The sequence below is a fragment of the Aethalodelphis obliquidens genome, unplaced genomic scaffold (genome assembly GCF_003676395.1).
Source record: "Aethalodelphis obliquidens isolate GAN/ISIS:26980383/991018 unplaced genomic scaffold, ASM367639v1 scaffold96, whole genome shotgun sequence".
Taxonomy (NCBI): domain Eukaryota; kingdom Metazoa; phylum Chordata; class Mammalia; order Artiodactyla; family Delphinidae; genus Aethalodelphis; species Aethalodelphis obliquidens.
In genome coordinates, this window is record NW_020838040.1 from 218,136 (window position 1) to 238,652 (window position 20,517).

The following is a 20,517-nucleotide window of genomic DNA, read 5'->3' on the forward strand; positions in this document are numbered from 1 at the left end:
TAGATGAGATTCTACTCTTCATAATTTGTGTAACCAAAATAAACTTTAAAACACTGTTCATACCAGTGAATCATGAGTCTTCACTGTAGTAGACATCACACACCAATCTGCTAAAATAAATTACATGCAGCTTCAAAACTAGGGGTGATAATGTCAGAGGCCACATGCTCAAATCCTACACGTAATCAATTTTTTCCTGATTGTCTTTTGGGCAACAATTTGCATAATACATTTAGGATGGCCCTCAAGTTATTTAAACAAATAGATTTAACAAAAATTATTTTAGTAAACTCTTTGAAAAATGTTTTTTTTTAAAATTAATTCTCATACACATAGCATGTTTCAAAGTTTTTATTTTATAGTTATTGAGAGTGCCACAAAGAATTTTTTTTTTTTTTGGCTGCGCTGGGTCTTCATTGCAGTGCGCGGGGCTCTTTGTTTAGGGGCTCTCACTAGTTGCTGCATGCAGGCCTAGTTGCCCCACAGCATGTGGGATCTTAGTTCCCCAACCAGGATCGAACCTGAGTCCCCCGCATTGGAAGGTGGATTCTTAACCACTGGACCACCAGGGAAGTCCCTCAATTTCTTTTTGATTCAATGACCTTGCCTCACTTTCTTAATCGCACAAATTTTTTATTAGAAAATGAATCACATGTGCTGAATATTTATTTATTTATAATAAATTAATTTTATTTTTATTTTTGGCTGCATTGGGTCTTCGTTGCTGCACGCAGGCTTTCTCTAGTTGCGGTGAGCAGGGACTACTCTTCATTGTGGTGCGTGGGGGCTTCTCATTGCGGTGGCTTCTCTTATTGTGGAGCACAGGCTCTAGGTGTGCAGGCTTAAGTAGTTGCGGCACACGGGCTTAGTTGCTCTGTGGTGTGTGGGATCTTCCCAGACCAGTGATTGAACCCGTGTCCCCTGCATTGGCAGGTGGATTCTTAACCACTGCGCCACCAGGCAAGTCCCTGTGCTGAATTTAAAATATTTGTTTCCTAAAGCGAGAGAGAGGCATGGACATATATACACTACCAAACGTAAGGTAGATAGCTAGTGGGAAGCAGCCGCATAGCACAGGGAGATCAGCTCGGTGCTTTGTGACCACCTAGAGGGGTGGGATAGGGAGGGTGGGAGGGAGGGAGACGCAAGAGGGAAGAGAGATGGGAACATATGTATATGTATAACTGATTCACTTTGTTGTAAGGCAGAAACTAACACACCATTGTAAAGCAATTATACCCCAATAAAGATGTCAAAAAAAAAAATTTGTTTCCTGTCTAGGCCTACCACCAATGACAAAAAAACCACAACAAAAAATAGTAACTACCTAACAAGTGATAACAGTACACCAAAAACATACACAAATTTAAAGAAAATGGCAAATGAGGGAAACTATAACATAGCACATTCAAAACATGGGTATCTTTGTTTTGTTTTTGTTTTTATTTTTGGCCGTGCTGTGTGGCTTGCGGGATCTTAGTTCCCCGACCAGGGATCGAACCTGTGACCTCGGCAGTGAAAGTGCAGAGTCCCAACCACTGGATGCCAGGGAATTCCCAGAACATCAGTATCTTTAAAATATAAAGCTCTTACAAATCCATAAGAAAAAGATGAACAGATATTTCAAAAAGAATTACAAATGGCCAAAAGACAAGTAGTCACTCTCTAATAGCCAAAACAAATCATTAAAATAAGATTTTTTTCACCTATTAAGTGCAAGTGAGTTAAAAAAAAGAAAATACCTATTGCTGGTAGAGATTCATTGACCTTTCTTAGACTTCTGTTGGTACAATACATTGGTACACATTTCTGAAGAACAATTTGACAAGCATTAGTTATCAAAAGCCCTAAAATGCCTTAATCAGAATACTTAACAAGTAATTCATCCCGATTAAGATTTTCATTTAAACTCATCTGTAAACAGAGATAGTTAAAATGAAGAGAACTAAAAGAGGTTTTTATGGTTCAGGACAGAAGACCATCCAAGGCCAAAACAGCTATAACAAGCTTCCTTCAACTCCTTTCTTAAGCTGGAAAAGTCGATGGAAAAATCAAATGGAAATGGAAATATGTTAAACTCTTATTGTTCCTGTGTGTCTAATTCCTGCAAACACTGCAAAAAAAAGGGGCAGCCTTTCATGATACCAGAAGGTAGAAGGTGGAAGGAATGGAAAGACAGAGTCCTGCTTTTTGGGTGTTGCAAATCCTCCCCTCCATTACTGGGAATAAAGAAGTGGCAACATTTTTTCTTTTTTTCCTTCTTTCTCCAAGCAAAAGAGCCAAGTGTGACTATATTAAAACCTCATTTTAGTACTTTCCTATAAAGTTCACTCAAACTTCTTCAATTACTGATTTAAGATGGTCTAGGTGATATTCTTCTATGAAGGATTCTGCTTGATTCAAAGCTTTTATTTTCACCAGAATAAGAATTATTTCTTTGACTTCATCCCTGAAAAAAAAACAAAAAAGCATTTTCCCTTTTAGAAATGCAATGTGTAAGGGCACAGTGAATCATAAGTAGTTAATCTGAAACAAAAACTTTACCTTATGCCAATATCTAAGATAGCATAAAATATTTAGATGCTACCTTCTCCACATAATCATGAAGTTCCAATACAGACTATTAGTGGATGTATTCTGGCAAATTTTAATGTGAATGACTATAAAAAAGGAGAAAAGCATAGATCAAATCTATCAGAAATCTGACTTGTGGTTTGCTGCTACCAGCAGCTTATATGGGCTATCCTGGCAGCAGTATTTATCCACAGATATCATCAAATGCTACAATTTGAGGTTTTAACTTTTTTTCTTTTTGGAGAGGTGGTTTACCAGAATACCACTGTATGTAAATCCTTAAACATCTAGTGCTGTGAATGAGATATCCAAAACAGAGATCTAGCTACTGCTGGGTAAATGCCAGGTTGCAGACCTGTACATAACAAATGTTGAGATTTTGAAATGGCTAGGAAAATTAAGAAGACATTTAAAACATGCTTGATAAGAGGCTTTTGATTTATAGTTTTAATTTTAAATTCCCCTGTGATATAGTTTTCTGGAAGTGCTTATTTTGGAAGAGATTTACATTTAAAAATATGAACTAATATGCATGAGGTGTGAATATAAAATATTGAGTGATTCTAAAGATCATACATGAAAATATCTCCTAACTCTTCAGTGACAGTCTTAGATTTTTAAAAGTAAAGTACAAATCTTTCTAAAAATTGCTAAGAATGGAACCCTAAACTATGCTTATGGAGGTACAAATAAAATATGCATTACCTGATTTCACTTGTAGATAATTTACGTGCAGACTGCAGTAAAAACTGGATGAAGTTTTCTAGCTGGGGAATAGATGTTCTCATGGCAGAATTTTGGAACCATTTTTCTGGTAAACATGCTGCTATCTGATAATCGAAACACATTATTTTTAATAATGACAGTTATTATCTAAGGACTTTAGCTAACATAATTTCATTTAATCCTCATAGTACTCATGTTGGTTGAGTATTATTCTTCCATTTTATAGTTCATGGTTAAATAACTTTTGAGAATTTCCCCTTTTTCTGTCAAGGTTTTATACTTAAAAAAAAATCATATTTTGATACCGAGAGCTTAAAATAGACTACTCTTTATAAATACTTCCTAGTACTTGTAATACTTTCAATACTCTGTATTCCTGAGCGACTAAATTGTACAAAACATTTATAACTAAACACCAGAAATGTGTAGACACAAAATACTTTTAGTTAACATACCTACATTTGACCCTTAAACAATGCAGGGGGTTACGGGCAGTGACCCATTCGCAGTCGAAAACCAGTGTATTAACTTTACAGTCGGCCCTCCATATCTGTGGTTCGGCATCCAAGGATTCAACCAACTGTGGATTGTGTAGTACTCTAGTATGTATTTATTGAAACAATCCATGTAGAAGTGGACCCATGCAGTTCAAACCTGTGTTGTTCAAGGGTCAACTGTATAAAATAGGTACTTTTTTTTTTTTTTCTTCTGCGGTATGCGGGCCTCTCACTTCTGTGGCCTCTCCCGTTGCGGAGCACAGGCTCCGGACGCGCAGGCTCAGCGGCCATGGCTCACGGGCCCAGCCGCTCCGCGGCACATGGGATCTTCCCGAACCGCAGGGCACGAACCCGTGTCCCCTGCATCGGCAGGCGGACTCTCAACCACTGCGCCACCAGGGAAGCCCAAAATAGGTACATTTAATATGATTTCACAGTAAGAAATTGGGTGAGTTTGTGTATAATCTACATGAAGAAATAAATCAAGGTCATTCTAAGATACACTGAGTGAAAAAAATTAATTATGGTTTTGATTTTCTTGTAATTTAATACATTTCTTTAAATGTCCATGGCAGCATAAAGAGTCAATGTATGTGCATTCATTTTTTTTCTTTTGGGGGGGAAAATAACCCCAAACAACACTTACCATCATCATGTTAAAGGTAATGCATGATTTGGGGAAAAGGTTTGGAAAAAAAGAAAAATGTTAACAAAATAAAAAAGAAAAGAAAAACGTCCTCATAGCAGAAGGAAGAATTTTTTTAAAAAAGGAGAGAGAATGGGAGCAAGGAAAAATCTGAGATCATACTATTTAAAGAAATTCTTGGTTTTGCTATAGTTGGTAAGATCAAGATCAGTACGTACTTCTAGAAAGTAGAAAGTTGCACCATATATATATTATAAAATATGTTAAATGAAAGTTCTGGAATGCACTCTTTCTAAAATAAATCTGACTGGTCAACACTGAAAACACAGTTGAGGAAAATGATTTACCCTATTTTTTAATCACCTTTATCAATTATCCAGAAAAAATACAGACACACTGATTGCCTAAGGCAGAAAGTCCTATAAGTCTTATCATGCAAACTGTATCTTTTTAAAGTTTAAAAACCAGCCCTTACTGGCTTGGAATTTAATGTCATTTGCCCTTGCTTTCCCCTTGTTTTGTACCACAAGTCTCAATAAAATTCTGAAGGAACTATCTAGCTTTTCCATAAATGATCCTGGGACTTATAAACACATTGTCTTGGTCTGGTTTTCTGGCCACAAGCTGTGGAGAGAATGTCATATATCCTCTTCCTTACTTCTGCATAGTAGAGCCTACGGTCAAAGAGAACTAAACTGAAACCTGAAACACACATAGGATGGATGATGATTGAAATTTCTGGTAGATAATGTAGTTTAAAACTACATGAAATAAAAACCACAGCTAGAAAAATGGAGGTTGTCTAGGAACTGCTATCTAATATTACATATATATTTATATTTTTAAAAATTTTATTTAAGAATGTAAATATTTTCCCACATTCTTAAAATGTTTTCCTCATGACTTTTATCTTATGGATAGACACTAATGTTTTTAGACATTTAGGTTCTTTCCAACTGTCAGCTATTATAAATAACGCTACAATACTATTCTTTGTACGTAGAAACCTTTATGCACATCTGATTTTTTAACATAGGATAATTTCCTAGAAGTAAAACTGCTGAGTAAAAGGGTATAAACTTTAAAGGTTTTATATCAATCATGCCAAAATAGTTTCCAGAATTGTATTCCTCTTTCCATAATGCAAAAACTATTTCCCAGAATTGCCACTCCATACGTTCTAGATGAATGGTATCCCTGGAATGATGTGGGGCTGTTGTTTCCCTGTGCTTACGACAATACTGGAAATTATAATGGAAATAACAGCAAAAAATTTGCCAGCATAACAGGTAAAAACAATATCCTTACTGTATTATTTGCAATTCTCTGATTATTAGTATTGTTAATATTTTCCACATGTTTAGAAGTTATCTTTGCATATTCTTGTTTGGTGAATTAGGCAATTCACCATGTTGCATGTCTTTGGGTCATTTTCAATAAGAATATTTGAATTGTTTACTGCTTTTTAAAAATGTGGGTATTTATCCTCATTATGCATTGTAACTTATTTTTCTGTTTTTCAACTTTCTTTTTAACTTTTCGTTATAGAAAATTTCAAACATAAACAACAGGAGAAAGAGTAAGTATAGTGAGCCCAGTGAACCCATCTTCCAGTTTTAACAATAATCAAATAATCCTGATACATTTTTGGTTTACTGAAGTTTTATATTTTTGTCAAATCTATTATTTTTTCTCACCATTTTTGCTTTTAAGTTCAGAAAGGACTCCCTTAACATCAGGTATAGTCATTTATCTTCTTAGTACAATATTTTATAGTTTCATTTTTTTTACACTTAATTCTTTACTTCACCTGTAATTTACATTGGTATGTAGTGAGAGGTGAGGATCTAACATTCATTTTGTAAACAGTTAACCAGTATACTTTTTTAAAATACTGGGTTCTTCTGGGTTTCTAGTCTGTTAAATTAATTTGTTGTTAATGTGAGTACCATAATTTTAATTATTTTGCTACAAAATTGATTTTAATAATTAAATTTTAAAAATGATAAAATTAGAATCAGTTTCTACACAACTTACCTGGTTGCACTTTTTAACAACATCTGGCCCAGGTATGGCATTGAGAAGAGCTATAATAAGATAACGATTCAGCAGCTTCCCTAGTCCTAGCTCTTGCAAAGTGTCTTCTGGGAGGAGTTCATTCCAAAGAAGAATATTGCGGAAGAGCTAAAACACAATAAAATGTCAAGTGACTATGTACCTTTTCTCCAAAGGAAAACTGTAATAGTATCCAACAAACATAAAAAGTTGGTCAAACTCTTTTAAACTCTCACTACAATTGGCACTGTTGGAACTGTAAATTTTAGAATCAACAGAAAACATTTCTGAATAAACACTTGATTCTTTCCAACCTCCATATATTTGTTCATCCTATTTTCATTTTTTTAGGACAACCACTCAAAATCTATTTCAAATTACCTTGCTGGAGCCTTTCCTGATCAATAATCTTCCTTCTCAATCCATACTCTCCTGGAGGCTCGGGCCATCAGATACAAGACCACAGGACCTCAGGATTCATAAAAGCACTGCTGTTAAAGCCTGTGTTACTGTTACCAATGTGTGACCTTCAGAAATCAATCAAACCTGAGAACCTCACTGCTCTAATATAGAAAATAAGATTAATAATAACCTGTGACTTTGGAGATACCTTGGGTAAAATACTTTTTAGAAAATCTAATAAAAGTAACATGGGTTGCATTTCCCTCCTCTAAATGCAGATCTTTCTGTGAATTTTATGGTATCTTCCACTTTCTTTCCAGTAATATATGTATCACGCTAGGTGCTAAACTACATCCAATTGTACTAATATGCAATGCCTTTTCACAATGTCATTTTTGATGTTGCTCCCTCTTCTTGAAAAGCCTTTTCCCTGACTCAACCACATGACAAGTATTGATTCACCCTATCAAAATTGTTCTTGCTGAGGTCACCCACTACCTTATCATCATCAAATCCAGTAAAAAAATTTGTCTTCTTTCTAATTCTCTTCAGTGGCATTAACGCTCTGTCTTCGTTCTTGAAGGCCCTTCACTTAGTTTCCCTGATGCCACTCTCTTATGATCATTCTTAGTTTCACAACTCATTCTTAAGGCCTCTCTGAAGACTCCACTTTCTCTGCCCACCTCTTATCTCAGTATCTCCTAAGGGTCTATCCTTAGCCTTCTTCTCATGCTTCACGCAATCTCCTCAGAGGTTGTCATTCATGACCATGCCTCCAAATATTGCCTATATGTGGTTGACTCCCAAATCTCCAGCTCAGATCTGTCCCCTGCAATTCAGAATCATATATCCAATTGCCTCCATTTGTCCCATAGATATTAAATTCACTATGTCCAAAACAGATCTTATCTCTCCTCCCAAACCTTTTCTTCTTCTTGTAACCCCTCCAACACCCTCAAAGAATGTCATCATAAGTTACCAGGTTGCCAAAGTCAAAAACTTGACTAACACCCTACGTTCTTCATACGTAATTAATATCTTTTGAATCCATCTTTTCCTTACCTTCCTTTGTCACTGACTTAGCACCAACTTCATCCTGTATCATTTAGACTAGGGGTGAGACAACTATGGCTTGTGATATAAATACAGCTTACTGCCTGTTTTCGTAGAGTTGGTGAACTAAGAATGTTTATTTATTTATTTATGTATGTATTAAAGTATTTATTTATTTGGCTGCGTCAGGTCTTAGTTGCGGCATGAGGGATCTTCATTGCAGCATGCGGGACTGTGGCACGTGGGCTCTTTAGGTTGTGGCATGCGGACTCTTAGTTGCAGCATGGGAGATCTAGTTCCCTGACCAGGGATCAAACCCCCAGGCCCCTGCATTGGGAGCGTGGAGTCTTAACCACTGGACTGCCAGGGAAGTCCCAAGAATGGTTTTTATAATTTTAAATGACAGTAAAGCTTACTGAACCAAAGACATGCGCTCATTTGTTTACATATTGTCTATGACTGTTTGTACTACAGTGGCGGAGCTGAACAGTTCAACAGAGACCATATGACCTACAAAGCCTAAAATATTTACTGTCTGGTCCTTTACAGAATTTTGCTGATCTTCACTCTATAGTAAACTTTTTAAAAAATAAAAACAATTATTTTTATTTCTGCCGTTTTCTGCTTACCTTTAGACCTGACCAGAACTGTCTTTCTTGGAACTTTGAATGTGGTGACATTCTGTTTTCTACAGCACTAATTTGAAGCAAAAGAAAGAGAAAGAAGAAAATGCAAATGACTGTTCTTCTTTCAGAAACAGAGTTTAAAAACCTGAATGGTTTTGTTTTTTTAAAATCAACCAAACTAAGCCTTAACAGAATATAAAAGGAGGTGCTCTGGTGATATCTACTAAAATTACAAATGCATGCACACTTTGACTCAATAAATCCATGTCTGAGAATGCCTTCTGTAGATACATTTCCACATGTACAGAATAATATGTCCGTAAAATTATTCCCAACATTGTTAGTAATGGTTTACTGCTTACATTCTCGTCAATTACAGTACATCTATATAATGGCATATTGTGCAGCTTAAAAAAGACTGAGGAAACAACTTATGTGATGTCATAAAAAGATCTCAAAGATGTACTAAGTCAAAAAAGTAAGGTACAAAACAATGGTTATGACTACAATATACTTACTTTATAAGTAAATATATAAAAAAGGAGAGGAAAATAAGATTAATTCTAATTGCATTATAAGTATTAAAATTCTATAAGTATTTAATTCTAATTGCATAAAGAAATTCTGAAAAGGTAAAAAAAATTACCAACATTGGGCATTCTTGCATGCATGTATGTGTACAGAGAAGGAAGGTCAAAAACTGGGTGGATGGAGGTCAGGAATGGGAGGGAGTAAGACTTTTCCTTTTAAACATAAACAAAGTTTAAAAATACACATTCATACTTTTTAACCATGGGACTATATTACTTATCTAAAATATTACAAACCTTACTGGGGGGGAATTTTTACATGCAGGCATCTCTTCAGGATTCACATTAACTAGCAAGCTTAGAAGTTCCTTTCTTTTCTTTCCATACAGCTCTTCCATCCTGTAAGTACTCTACAGCTTCAGTTCATGATCCATTACTATAACTGATGCCTTCTTAACAAATGTAAGAATATGCATCAAATACTACTTGTTTGATCATTTAAAGGTAAATACAGAATTCAAAGATGCAGTTTCTGGCCCCTCAGTGATGTTCCAGGCCTTATGCTGGGCTTTCCGTGTCAGGCATTGTTCTGAGCACTCTCTTCATCTTCACAATGTCCTGTGAGGTAGGCATTAATGTAATGCCCAATTTTATATACAAGGACACTGATGCACAGAAAGGCCCAAGGTCAAATATCTAGTAATGGTGAATCTGGGCTCCAGAATCTGTGGTTCTAAGCACTCTGCCATGCCAACTGTCATGTTCTTAGGAATATCATTAACCACCACCCCCAACCAAAAAACCCCCCTAAAACCTATGTCCAAGTGCCAGACATCATACACGGCAATATAAAAGGTGACTGAAAAATATTTGTTGAAATCTCAATTTGCATCCTAATAGGTTATGTGTGTTTTGTAAACACTTAATACATTTAGTGTCTTCTACATTACATTCTTAAATGAATCTGTATTACAGGAGTAACTATTTCATAAAATCTAGAAATTAGCAACTCTTACCTCTCTGGATATAGAGGAATAAAAACATCATCATCTATTGCCTTCTTCATTCTTGAAACAATGGGTTTAAGTAAATCCTATTTTTAAAAAATTTAAAAGCATCACTGATAGTTATAGGTAGAAATGTGTTTACCAAAAGAAGCAATTTTAACAGAATAGTGCAAATTTGTACACACTCACAGACTTAGGTGTTAAAATAACTATCAACTAGGTACAAGAAAACTTCGTTCATCCATGGTGTTGCATGTTGCAGTAGTTGGTGCCTTTTCACTGCAGCACAATATTCTGTTGCATGATGGAACATTTATTTAGATGGTCTTCAGTTTAGGGGTTACTATGAATCACGTTGCTATAAAAGTTCTTGTAGAACATGTCTTTTAGTATGCATGGGCATACAATTCTAATGGGCATATGTAGAGATAGAACTGCTGGAATACAGTTCATGTTTATATGTTCAACTTTGTACAGAATGCCAAATTGTTTTCTGAAATAGTGGTATGCCATTTATATTCCCACTAGCCATGTATGAGAAATCCTGTTTCTCTACACCCTTACTAAATCCTGGTATTTTTAGGGTTTTTAAATACTTGCAATTCTGGTGAGTATGTAGTCATATTTTATTATGTTTTAATTTTTATTTTCCTATTGAGTAATCTGATGTTAAGCATCTTCTCATATTCTTATTTACCATTTGGATATGTCCCTTTGCAAAGTATCCAATTAAGATGCTTGTCTACATATGTTTTTTTTTTTTAATTTAAATTAGGTTCTATCTCTTATTGATTTGTAGATGCTTTATAAATATGGTTTCTTCACTGGTTTGTCAATATCCTTTGACATAGTATATTCACTTTGGCAAATTCATTTTATTGTTTGTGTATCAAAAATTGAAAATAACCAAAACATTGAATCATGGGAACTTTTAAGGACATCATGTTATGTCCATCCAGTGCATGAAATATTTAGCTAAAGTTTACGAAGACTGTAGTAACATGCAAATTTAAATGTTTAATATTTAAGTGGAAGAAGTAGGATACAAGTGTACATGTCCATTAGTATTAAAATTCTGAAATAAAAGGTAGGCTGAAAATATCCTACAGCGGTATCAGTCTTTATACTAGGATAAAAATTTCTATAATAAGATACTGGTCTTACACTTAAAAAAGGAATCCATATTTGAAAAATGGAAACGGCATACTACATATTAGAGGGAAAGTTATTTTTTTAAGTCAGTGACAATGTGTGTAGCACAAATTAAGCTGTCATATACCCTATACTAAGCAAGTTACTCATAAATGTAGAATTCAACCAAATATATTTTTTCATAAAAGGTGTATCTAACTGAAGTCCTGTTTCTCTTTTCACTTAAATATCTGTAACATATTCCTCAAATGGCTGCATATCAATATTAACATTAAAAACAAAAACTCAATTTTCTTTTACTCTCTCAAACATTTTGAATTCTTTTATTTTATTTTATTTTTTTTTTGTGGTACGTGGGCCTCTCACTGTTGTGGCCTCTCCCGTTGCGGAGCACAGGCTCTGGACGTGCAGGCTCAGCGGCCATGGCTCACGGGCCCAGCCGCTCCGCGGTATGTGGGATCTTCCCGGACTGGGGCACGAACCTGTGTCCCCTGCATCGGCAGGCGGACTCTCAACCACTGCGCCACCAGGGAAGCCCTCTTGAATTCTTTTAAAATACAATTATGCTTTGATTTTTTTCCACTTAATGTAAATGATTTTGAATCTCAGCCTTGATAAATATTTCCATATTAATTTTTGTTTCTTAAAAATAGTTCTCTAAAAAATGCTATAAAGGACTTTATTGAGTCAAATGACAGAAGTAGAATATGGATGGTAGATTAAGTACTGTTAAATTTACTGAAATTGCTAACTGTACTATGGTTATGTAACAGACTATCCTTAGCAAATATGCAACTTACTCTCAAAGTGTTCAGGAGAAAAAAAATTGTGTGTGTGTGTGTATATCTAATGGGAGAGCAAACACTAATGCAAATGGGGCAAAATATTAACGACAAGTCAATCTGGGTAAAAGGCCTATGAATATGCTATTTTTAATCATGAGAGTTTTCTGTAAGTTTGCCATTATTTCTAAATAATTGTTTAAAACAAAAGAAAACTTAAATTCACATATTTTATAACTTGGAGCTCATTAACTTTTCCAAGTAGTAAAATATCTTTGGTGGAAAAACAAAGTTCTCTAAAGCGTAAAGTTTTAACAACTACAGACACTTCTGTACACAGACTTTATTTTTATTTTATTATTTTTATTTTCTTATTGAAAGGTTCTTTAAATTCTACAATGCTTTACAATTTTCAAAAGTTTCACACACATGATAAAAATATGGGATGCTTCATGAATCTGTGTGTCACCCTTGCACAGGGGCCATCCTAATCTGTGTATCATTCCAATTTTAGTATGTGTGTTGCCGAAGTGAGCACTGTATAGAGACTCTAAAACAGCTCTGAAAAGGCACTTAAAAGCTCTGGCTGGTAGTTTTTATGATGCTCTGCATATCCATAGTGATAATCCTGGGTGGCATGGGCAGATGTTGAGGCCCTCAGGGGAGAATGAGAGTAGGTGCTCACCACAGCAAGAGCAGCATTACTTTTGTGTGTGTCTGTGTACAGGGATGTGTAAGACTTTATTTGAAAAGTTTCTGTGGATAGAAAAAGAAATTTGAAAACTACCCATCTATCTAAGCATTCATCTGATGTCACTTTCACATTTCCACTAACCGGTCAACCAACCTATGCACTATCCCCTGAGGCTGTGCATAACTTCGGGCATCTTTTGACTATTAGATTTCAGTTAATGAGAAACAAACTTCTCTCCCCTACTACACCTTCCATACGTTGGTCCCGGTTACTTCTCAGGATCATGCAGAGCAAATCTAATCATCCTTCCCTATGAAAACTCTTCAGGTTTAAGATTGATATCTCACTTTTCTACATTTTCTCTTTCCCATACCATCTTAGACACTCTCCATTTAATATACTTTAACCTAAAATTAAATGCAAAATACCCAGGGAAGTCTTACTTGTGAGGAAAGCACATACAACATTTTTACTCAAAAGAGCAGACACCTAGTAGGATGAACTCCCATTAGTCTTTCTGCTACTCAAGTGACACTGTTGACTCATATTGGGTTTATGGTTGATTATAATCCCTCTCTGTTACCTATGGTTGCTTCAAAGCTTGCCTCTCCCATCTTGTATTTATGCAGTTGAATTTTTGAACACAATGGTAGGACATATGTATATTCCTTTTACATTTTATGTTTTGAGAGTCAGTCCATTTTCTCAGTATTTTGAAATTCTTTTGGATTCTAATTCTTTTATCCATAGATCTATGACAGAATTCCTAGCTTTCTGCCATTGAGAAATTTTATTAGCATGTATTTTACATCTTCATCCAGTTCAATAAAAATACTGAACAGGACAAAGCTGAGAAGATTCTGGCCCTATGGGTCAGTATTCTTTAGGTATACTCTACCAGTTTTCTGTATATCTGACTATACCATATCTTTTCCCATTTGATCCGTAAGAAAATCTTAACATATTTAAATACATTATCTACTGTACCTGTACAGTACCTTATTTATCAGTGAAAGTAACTGAGATAATATGGAAGAATATGCTTTGATAAACAGTTGTTTGTATTTAGGAACCCCATCAATGAAAGATTACAGTAAACACTGCTTTCTTATTTTAAGTGCTCGTAATCCATCTCTGTAATAATCTATTTTAGAACATTAACCAGAATCAAAACTATTCTCACCAGACATTAGTTTACAGAATCATTTGTTTTTCACTTCAAAATCAGGAACTATGCTGTCTGACTTGTTCTTCTGGAACCTTTCTCATTCTCTTCAATTCTTAAATATCACTGAAACAAATCACTGGCAAACTGTGTTACTAACCTGGAATATTACGTAGTACACTGACTCTCAAGTAGGGATAATTCTGCCATGCCTCAGAATATTTAAAGTCTAGAGATATTTTTGGTTGTCAAGACGGGGAAGTGCTACTGGCATCTAGTGAGTAGAGACCAGGGGATCTTAATGCATAGGACAGCCTCCCACAAAGAACTATCTGTTCCAAATGCCAAGAGTGCCAAAGTTGAAAGTCCTCATGTAGTTCTAGTCTCCTACGAATGCAAAGACCCCATTTTCAACATTCAGAGTGGGATGGCTTCCAGAATTAAAATTACCAGTATAAAGACTTCATGAGTGAATCCATAATACCACTGAAAGACTTTAGTGGTTACAAAGTGCTGGGCCTGCCACTTTAATCTTTTAAAAGTGACTTGGAACTCTGGGCCCCAGCTCCTTCACCTGTAAAATGCAATTAAAGTCAACACATTTTACAAGGTTGCGAGGATCAAATGAGAAAATGTGAAAGTGTTTAAAAAATGGCAAAGCACTATTTACATTTGGGCTATAGTTAAATAATCCCACATAGAGAGCAAATACAGGACTATATAGCTGCTTCCTTGTAGCTCTAACCTACTAATCTTGGTTCTATGCTTTATAACAACACAGAATAAATCTATTCCTTCTTCAAATATAAACACTATCTCTATGCACATCTTCTTTTTAGTTGAATCTCTCTAATTCCTGCATGATTTTCACATGTTTTTATCCTGTTGGGGTAAGTGGAAAATGCCCTTTCTCCATCAGTTGCTACTGTTCAAATCCTATTCCTTCCTTCAGGTCCCTGCTCAAATGCCACGTCTAACAAAAATTCTTTCACTGCAGAAAGTAAATTCTCTCTCCTGCCTCTCTTTTGAGGTTCATAGCCCTTTATCTGGGCCACTCATGGGGAGGCAATGTGGTCAGTGAGATGAGCCTGGGCTTTAAAGACTAATAACCAAGGTACAAATCCTAGTTCTGACTCAAGGCTTTACTGTGAACAACTTTTCAAGATTCAGATTCTTCAACTGTAAGATTAAGCTATCACCGTTGTTAATAGGATTGCTGGGACTAAGTGGGATGATACAAGAATAAGACCTAACAGAGTGCCTAGTACATAGCAGGAGTTAGATAAACAAGTGCTCCTGGTCACTCCCACTTACTTCCTATTTGAAATAACAGTTTATGTACATCTTGTTTCCTCTAAGATAACATGCTTCTTAAAGGCAGAATCATGCTGGTATCCCTATTCTCCCTCTTATTTCTTACAACTTCCCTCCTTCATGACAGCAATTTCAAGTGCTAAAACTTACTGGTGTTCAGAATATGAATATGACACGTCTCCTTGCTTTTTCAACCATCTTGGTTATTCCACTCTGGGTACCCTCCAGTCTGTCAGTCTCTCTCTTAATTCTCTTAAAACTCAACGTAAAATTGGTTTACTTATTTAACTGCATGAGTATACAATATTATCAACAAACAGAATTATAAAAAAGAGTACTACAATAAGAGTAAGATTCAACATTCTCAAAAGAGCCTCTAAAAATTTCCTTCCTCTTTATGTCTTATGTTCAGTGAACTACACTTTTGCCAAAAAACAAAGGTAATTAGTATTTTTTTCTTTTAGAAGGAATGAATTTGCACTAATATATTTATGCCTTTTCATTTCTGCAGGGCCAATGTATATTCACAAACCTGAAAGACAGCTGGCTGGGCCATGAGAACACAAATCAGACCACTGAACAGAGAGAAATAAGCTAATAAGAATGAAAGTAATAATCTGGATCTTATTGAATGTATGTGTATCCTTTTATAAGCATTACCATTCCTGTAAGAGTGTTCAGAAATATCAAGGTGTATTCTTTCATCTTATTAATTATAAAGAGCAAAGAATGGTCAATCCTAAATATTTTTCCCTAAATAGTTTTCTGATAATTACGTCTGCATCTTCCGTAAACAAAGATTTATAATAAATTTTATTGATTTACAAATATATCAAGAAATTCATAATTCTAGAAATTATTACCTGTTTGCCTTTACTAATAACTTCATTTTCACAAGTGGAATGTTCTTCAAAAATCATTCTGCTCTGTGTTATTAAATTTGTTGTCTGTGAGGTTGACAAGGGATCCCAAATGAATTCTACAAAGTCTGAAACAAAAATTTTTGGTGGTGCACAATTTAGTTACTAGATTGAGCTTTGCTTGTCACATATAAACAATTGAGGCCTTCAGCAAACACTACTTCCCTCCTTATATGGTTTAAAATCCATGACAATCAGTACCATTATGTATTTGCATACACTCTCTGTTGTTGCAGTCTGGCTCAACTGCAACCCTAGTTAAATCACCTTGTCACAGCATCTGTGCCTGCAACCATGCAGCTAAAACATGGCTGGAAAAAAATACACTTTAAATTGATCACCATGAAACTCCAGTGAGACCTTACTGCTGCCCAGCAATCACATTCTGTTTCCCTGGCCCATTCTCCTTCCCTCTGGCCTAGACAATTATTTCCTGCCTTATCCTTCCTCCTTGCTCTCAGTTAATGGACTCTTCCAGATGACTACTTCTTATGTTTTCTTTTCTCCACACTTGCTCTCACTCTCAGCTGATTACTTCCCCATTTGATGAGAAAAATAGAATCAATCCGAAGAGAAGCTCCACAAGGTCCTCCTACAGCATGTACACAACTACAAGCACCTGTGCTCATAAACTCTAACTTGTCTCCTGTTCCTATGGACGAAGCACTACACTCCTTGCCAAGGCCAACACTTCATTTGTACAAAAGACCCCAACCCCTTTGGCTTTCTTGAAGATCCTGTTCCCGGAATTCTGCCCTCTCATTTCCACTGGATCTTTTCTATCAGTCTACAATTATTTCTCTTGTATTAAAAATAATCCCTCTCCTGACCCTACTTTCCCCTCCAGTGCTGTTTTACTTCTTTGCTTCATTTTATAACAAAATTACTTAAAAAACTTCCTATCTCCATTTTCTCTCCTCAAACTCCTGAATTCACTTCAGTTAGGCCTTACCTCCAACTATTCTCCTAAACTACTCTTACTAAGTCACAGATAACCTTCACATTTGTAAAATCTAATGGTTGATTCTACTCCCCATCTGATTTATCAGCAACAATTGCAACACTTTTCTTTACTTGGCTTCCAGGATACTACTCCCGTTTCCCACCTACCTCTCTGGTCTCCTTTACTGTCTGTTTGTCATCTTGTTGACTTTCTAAATGCTGGAGTACCTCAGGACTCTGGTCACTTACCTTCTCTTTCCTATTTATATTTATACTTTATACAGAATTCAACCACTTTCCAGCCACCTCCACTTTTAACACTCAAGCCTAAGCTACTATCATCTGTTGCTTGGATTACTGCAAAAGTTTCCTAACTGGGCTGCCTACAGTTCATTCTCAACACAATAACCAGAGTAATTCTGTTAAAATGTTAAGGCAGATCTCGTCACTTCTCTGCTCTAAACTCTCCAACTGCTTCTCACTCTTTCACTTAAGTAAAAGTCCTTACAAATGATTATAAGGCCCCATATGACACAGCCAGTCATCCTGCTCACCTCTTCTTAGTCTCCCCCTTGCTCACTCTACTAAAGTTACCCTGGCTTATGTGCTGTTTTTCAAGCAAATCAGGCTAGCTCCTGCCTCAGGGCCTTTGTACTTGCTGTTTCTGCTGCCTTGGATGCTGTTACCTCAGATATTCACATGGCCCACTTCTTTACTTCCTTTTGGAATCTGCTCATTTGTGACCTTCCCAGGAAAGCTTTCCCTGGCCAGCCTATTTTAAATTGCACTACTCTTTCATAATTTGTATCTCTTTCCCTTACTTTATTTTTCTCCTTGGCCCTTTTAACCCACATACTCTAGATTTTATTTATTTATCTTATTATCCTTTGTCTTCTTCATGGAATGTAAGCTCCATGAGAGCAGGGATTATTATTTTGTTCATTGTTGTATACACTGAAGTAACAACTGTGCTTGACCCTTGTAAAATACATGTTAAATAACTTTTTAAATTTTTCTTTGCGGTACGCGGGCCTCTCACTGTTGTGGCCTCTCCTGTTGCAGAGCACAGGTTCCAGACGCGCAGGCTCAACGGCCATGGCTCACGGGCCCAGCTGCTCCGCGGCATGTGGGATCTTTCCCAGACCGGGGCACGAACCCGTGTCCCCTGCATTGGCAGGCGGACTCTCAACCACTGCGCCACCAGGGAAGCCCTAAATAACTTTTAAAAATGTAAATAGGTTAAAAAGAAACATCCCAGGTCAAATATAAAACAGTGATTTCTCAGGCATCTAGAAGGTTAGGCTTGTAATAATCTTAGAAATATTTGGTCAACTAATACTGAGAGCCTACTATGTGCCTAACATTAACAACAGGAAACAAAGCAATAAGTAAGACTAGGTAACTGCCTCTGAACAATTCTGGCTAATGGCAAATACAAACATTTAGGTAAGCAATTATAATTTAATGCATAGATGCCACCCTAAGTATGAGTTCAGAGTGCCACAGGAACCCTGAAAGGTATGCCTAATCCAGTTCCTAGAAGTAATGTCCATACTGAGTTCTGAAAGATGAGGAGAAATTAGCTAGATGAAAGAGGTAGAGTTAGGGGATTTGTCAAGTGGATGGATGGCAGAAGGTATAAAGGCCAAGAAGAATATAGCTTAAGTCCAGTAGAGGTGGAAATGAGGGGAAGAAGGAACCGAGCATGGCAGGAGATGGGGCTAAAGCACTACTAAACAGAGACAAAATCCTGAAAGGCCTAGAAAGCATGTTAAAGAGTTTAGACTTCATCCTAAAGACAGTTAAGAATAATTAAAGTGTTTTACGTGAGGTATGACAGAATCAGACATATTTTAGATAGATCACCATGGTTTTTGTATAGAAAATGGGTTAGAAAAAGGAAAAAAACAACAGACTTGGCAATTGCTTATATAAGGAGGTAAGAAAAACGGAGTGGATGACTTGAAAGTTCTGGTTTGAATATGTGGGTAGATGGAGGTACCATTTTCCAGACAAGGAATATAAGAGGAACAGGTCTGCAGCAAAGATGGCAAGTATGATTTTGCATGTGGAGCTTAAGTTGTCAAGTAGATGTACTCAGAAGATACTTTGATAAGAGAGATCTGGTGCTCTAAGAAGACATCTGGACTTGTTCTTCCAGTTCTTTTTGATTTAAAATGAAGCAGAATAGTACCATCCAAAAGAACTTTCTGTGATGATGGAAAAAAACATCTTACATCTGCACTATTTAATATGATAGCCAGGAGTGATATATGGCTACTGAAGATTTAAAATGTGTCTAGTGTGACTGAGAACTGAATTTTAATTTTACTAATTTGAAATTTATATTTTAATAGCTACATATTGCTAGTGGTTACCATACTGAGCAACACAGACATAGATGGCACTAGAGGAGAGTATGCCAGGGATTACCCAGGGAGCTCATGAAGAAGGTCCAGGATAGGACTTGAGAATAAATATACAGTATTAATTTCTCATAATGCTACTTATTTGAGGAACTGTTTAATTGTAAGTGAAATATTTGGAGTTTCCAGATGAGTACTTAAATGAGGCACATATATTCTATGCTATCAATAGTGCTTAATAGCTAAAAGTAAATAGTTAAAAGTACTATCTTTCTAAGATACCCATGATTGCACTACAAGTTATATGAAAAAAAATCTTTAAAGTATAGTCAAGTTGGCTGAGAAGCACTATAAAGTAAGTTGCTTCATCTTTTAAGAGTTCTGCAGACTTTGCTGTCAGAATTCATTCTCAGTGACATGGTGGAACAGATCCTTATCAAGTACAATTTCAGATAAAACAAGTCTTCAGACTGAAGCACAAGCATCAATGCCCAAGGGCTTCTGAGTGCTGGTGGCAGATGTGAGGGAAATGTAGTAATGTTTTTTAAAGAAAGAAGAAACACACTACACAAAAATAAACTCAAAATGGATTAAAGACCTAAATGTAAGGCCAGCCACTATAAAACTCTTAGAGGAAAACATAGGCAGAACAGTCTCTAACATAAATTTCAGCAAGATCTTTTTTGATCCACCTCCCAGTGAAAATAAAAACAAAAATAAACAAATGGGATCTAATTAAACTTAAAATCTTTTTTTGGGCCACGCCACATGGCTTGTGGGATTTCAGTTCCCCAGCCAGGGATCAAACCCAGGACATCAGAAGTGAGAACATGGAGTCCTAACCACTGGACTGCCAGGGAATTCCCTAAACTTGAAATCTTTTGTACAGCAAAGGAAACCATAAACAAAACAAAGAGACAAGCCTCAGAATGGGAGAAAATATTTGCAAATGAAGGAACCAACAAGGGATTAATCTCCAAAACATACAAACAGCTCATGCAGCTCAATATCAAAAAAACAAATAACCCAACCAAAAAATGGGCAGAAGATCTGCATAGGCATTTCT

The 20,517-nt window shown here is 36.1% G+C and overlaps 1 protein-coding gene and 1 non-coding gene across 2 annotated transcripts in view; both read right to left on the bottom strand.

Annotated features, from left to right (window-relative positions):
• Positions 1 to 1,600: 1,600 nt before the first annotated feature.
• The window catches only part of GCFC2 (GC-rich sequence DNA-binding factor 2), a 73,189-nt gene continuing 54,272 nt past the window's right edge, over positions 1,601 to 20,517 (bottom strand). The window contains exons 12-17 of the mRNA XM_027095940.1: positions 16,087 to 16,211; positions 10,126 to 10,202; positions 8,583 to 8,649; positions 6,481 to 6,627; positions 3,280 to 3,404; positions 1,601 to 2,449 (exon numbers count right to left, since the gene is read on the bottom strand). Of these exons, the coding sequence (XP_026951741.1) occupies positions 2,332 to 2,449; positions 3,280 to 3,404; positions 6,481 to 6,627; positions 8,583 to 8,649; positions 10,126 to 10,202; positions 16,087 to 16,211 (659 nt within the window). The 3' untranslated portion in view covers positions 1,601 to 2,331. The remainder of the gene's footprint in view (positions 2,450 to 3,279; positions 3,405 to 6,480; positions 6,628 to 8,582; positions 8,650 to 10,125; positions 10,203 to 16,086; positions 16,212 to 20,517) is intronic.
• LOC113614434 (U6 spliceosomal RNA) lies at positions 12,485 to 12,588 on the bottom strand. The gene has a single exon (XR_003430623.1). It is a non-coding gene; the product is annotated as a U6 spliceosomal RNA (small nuclear RNA).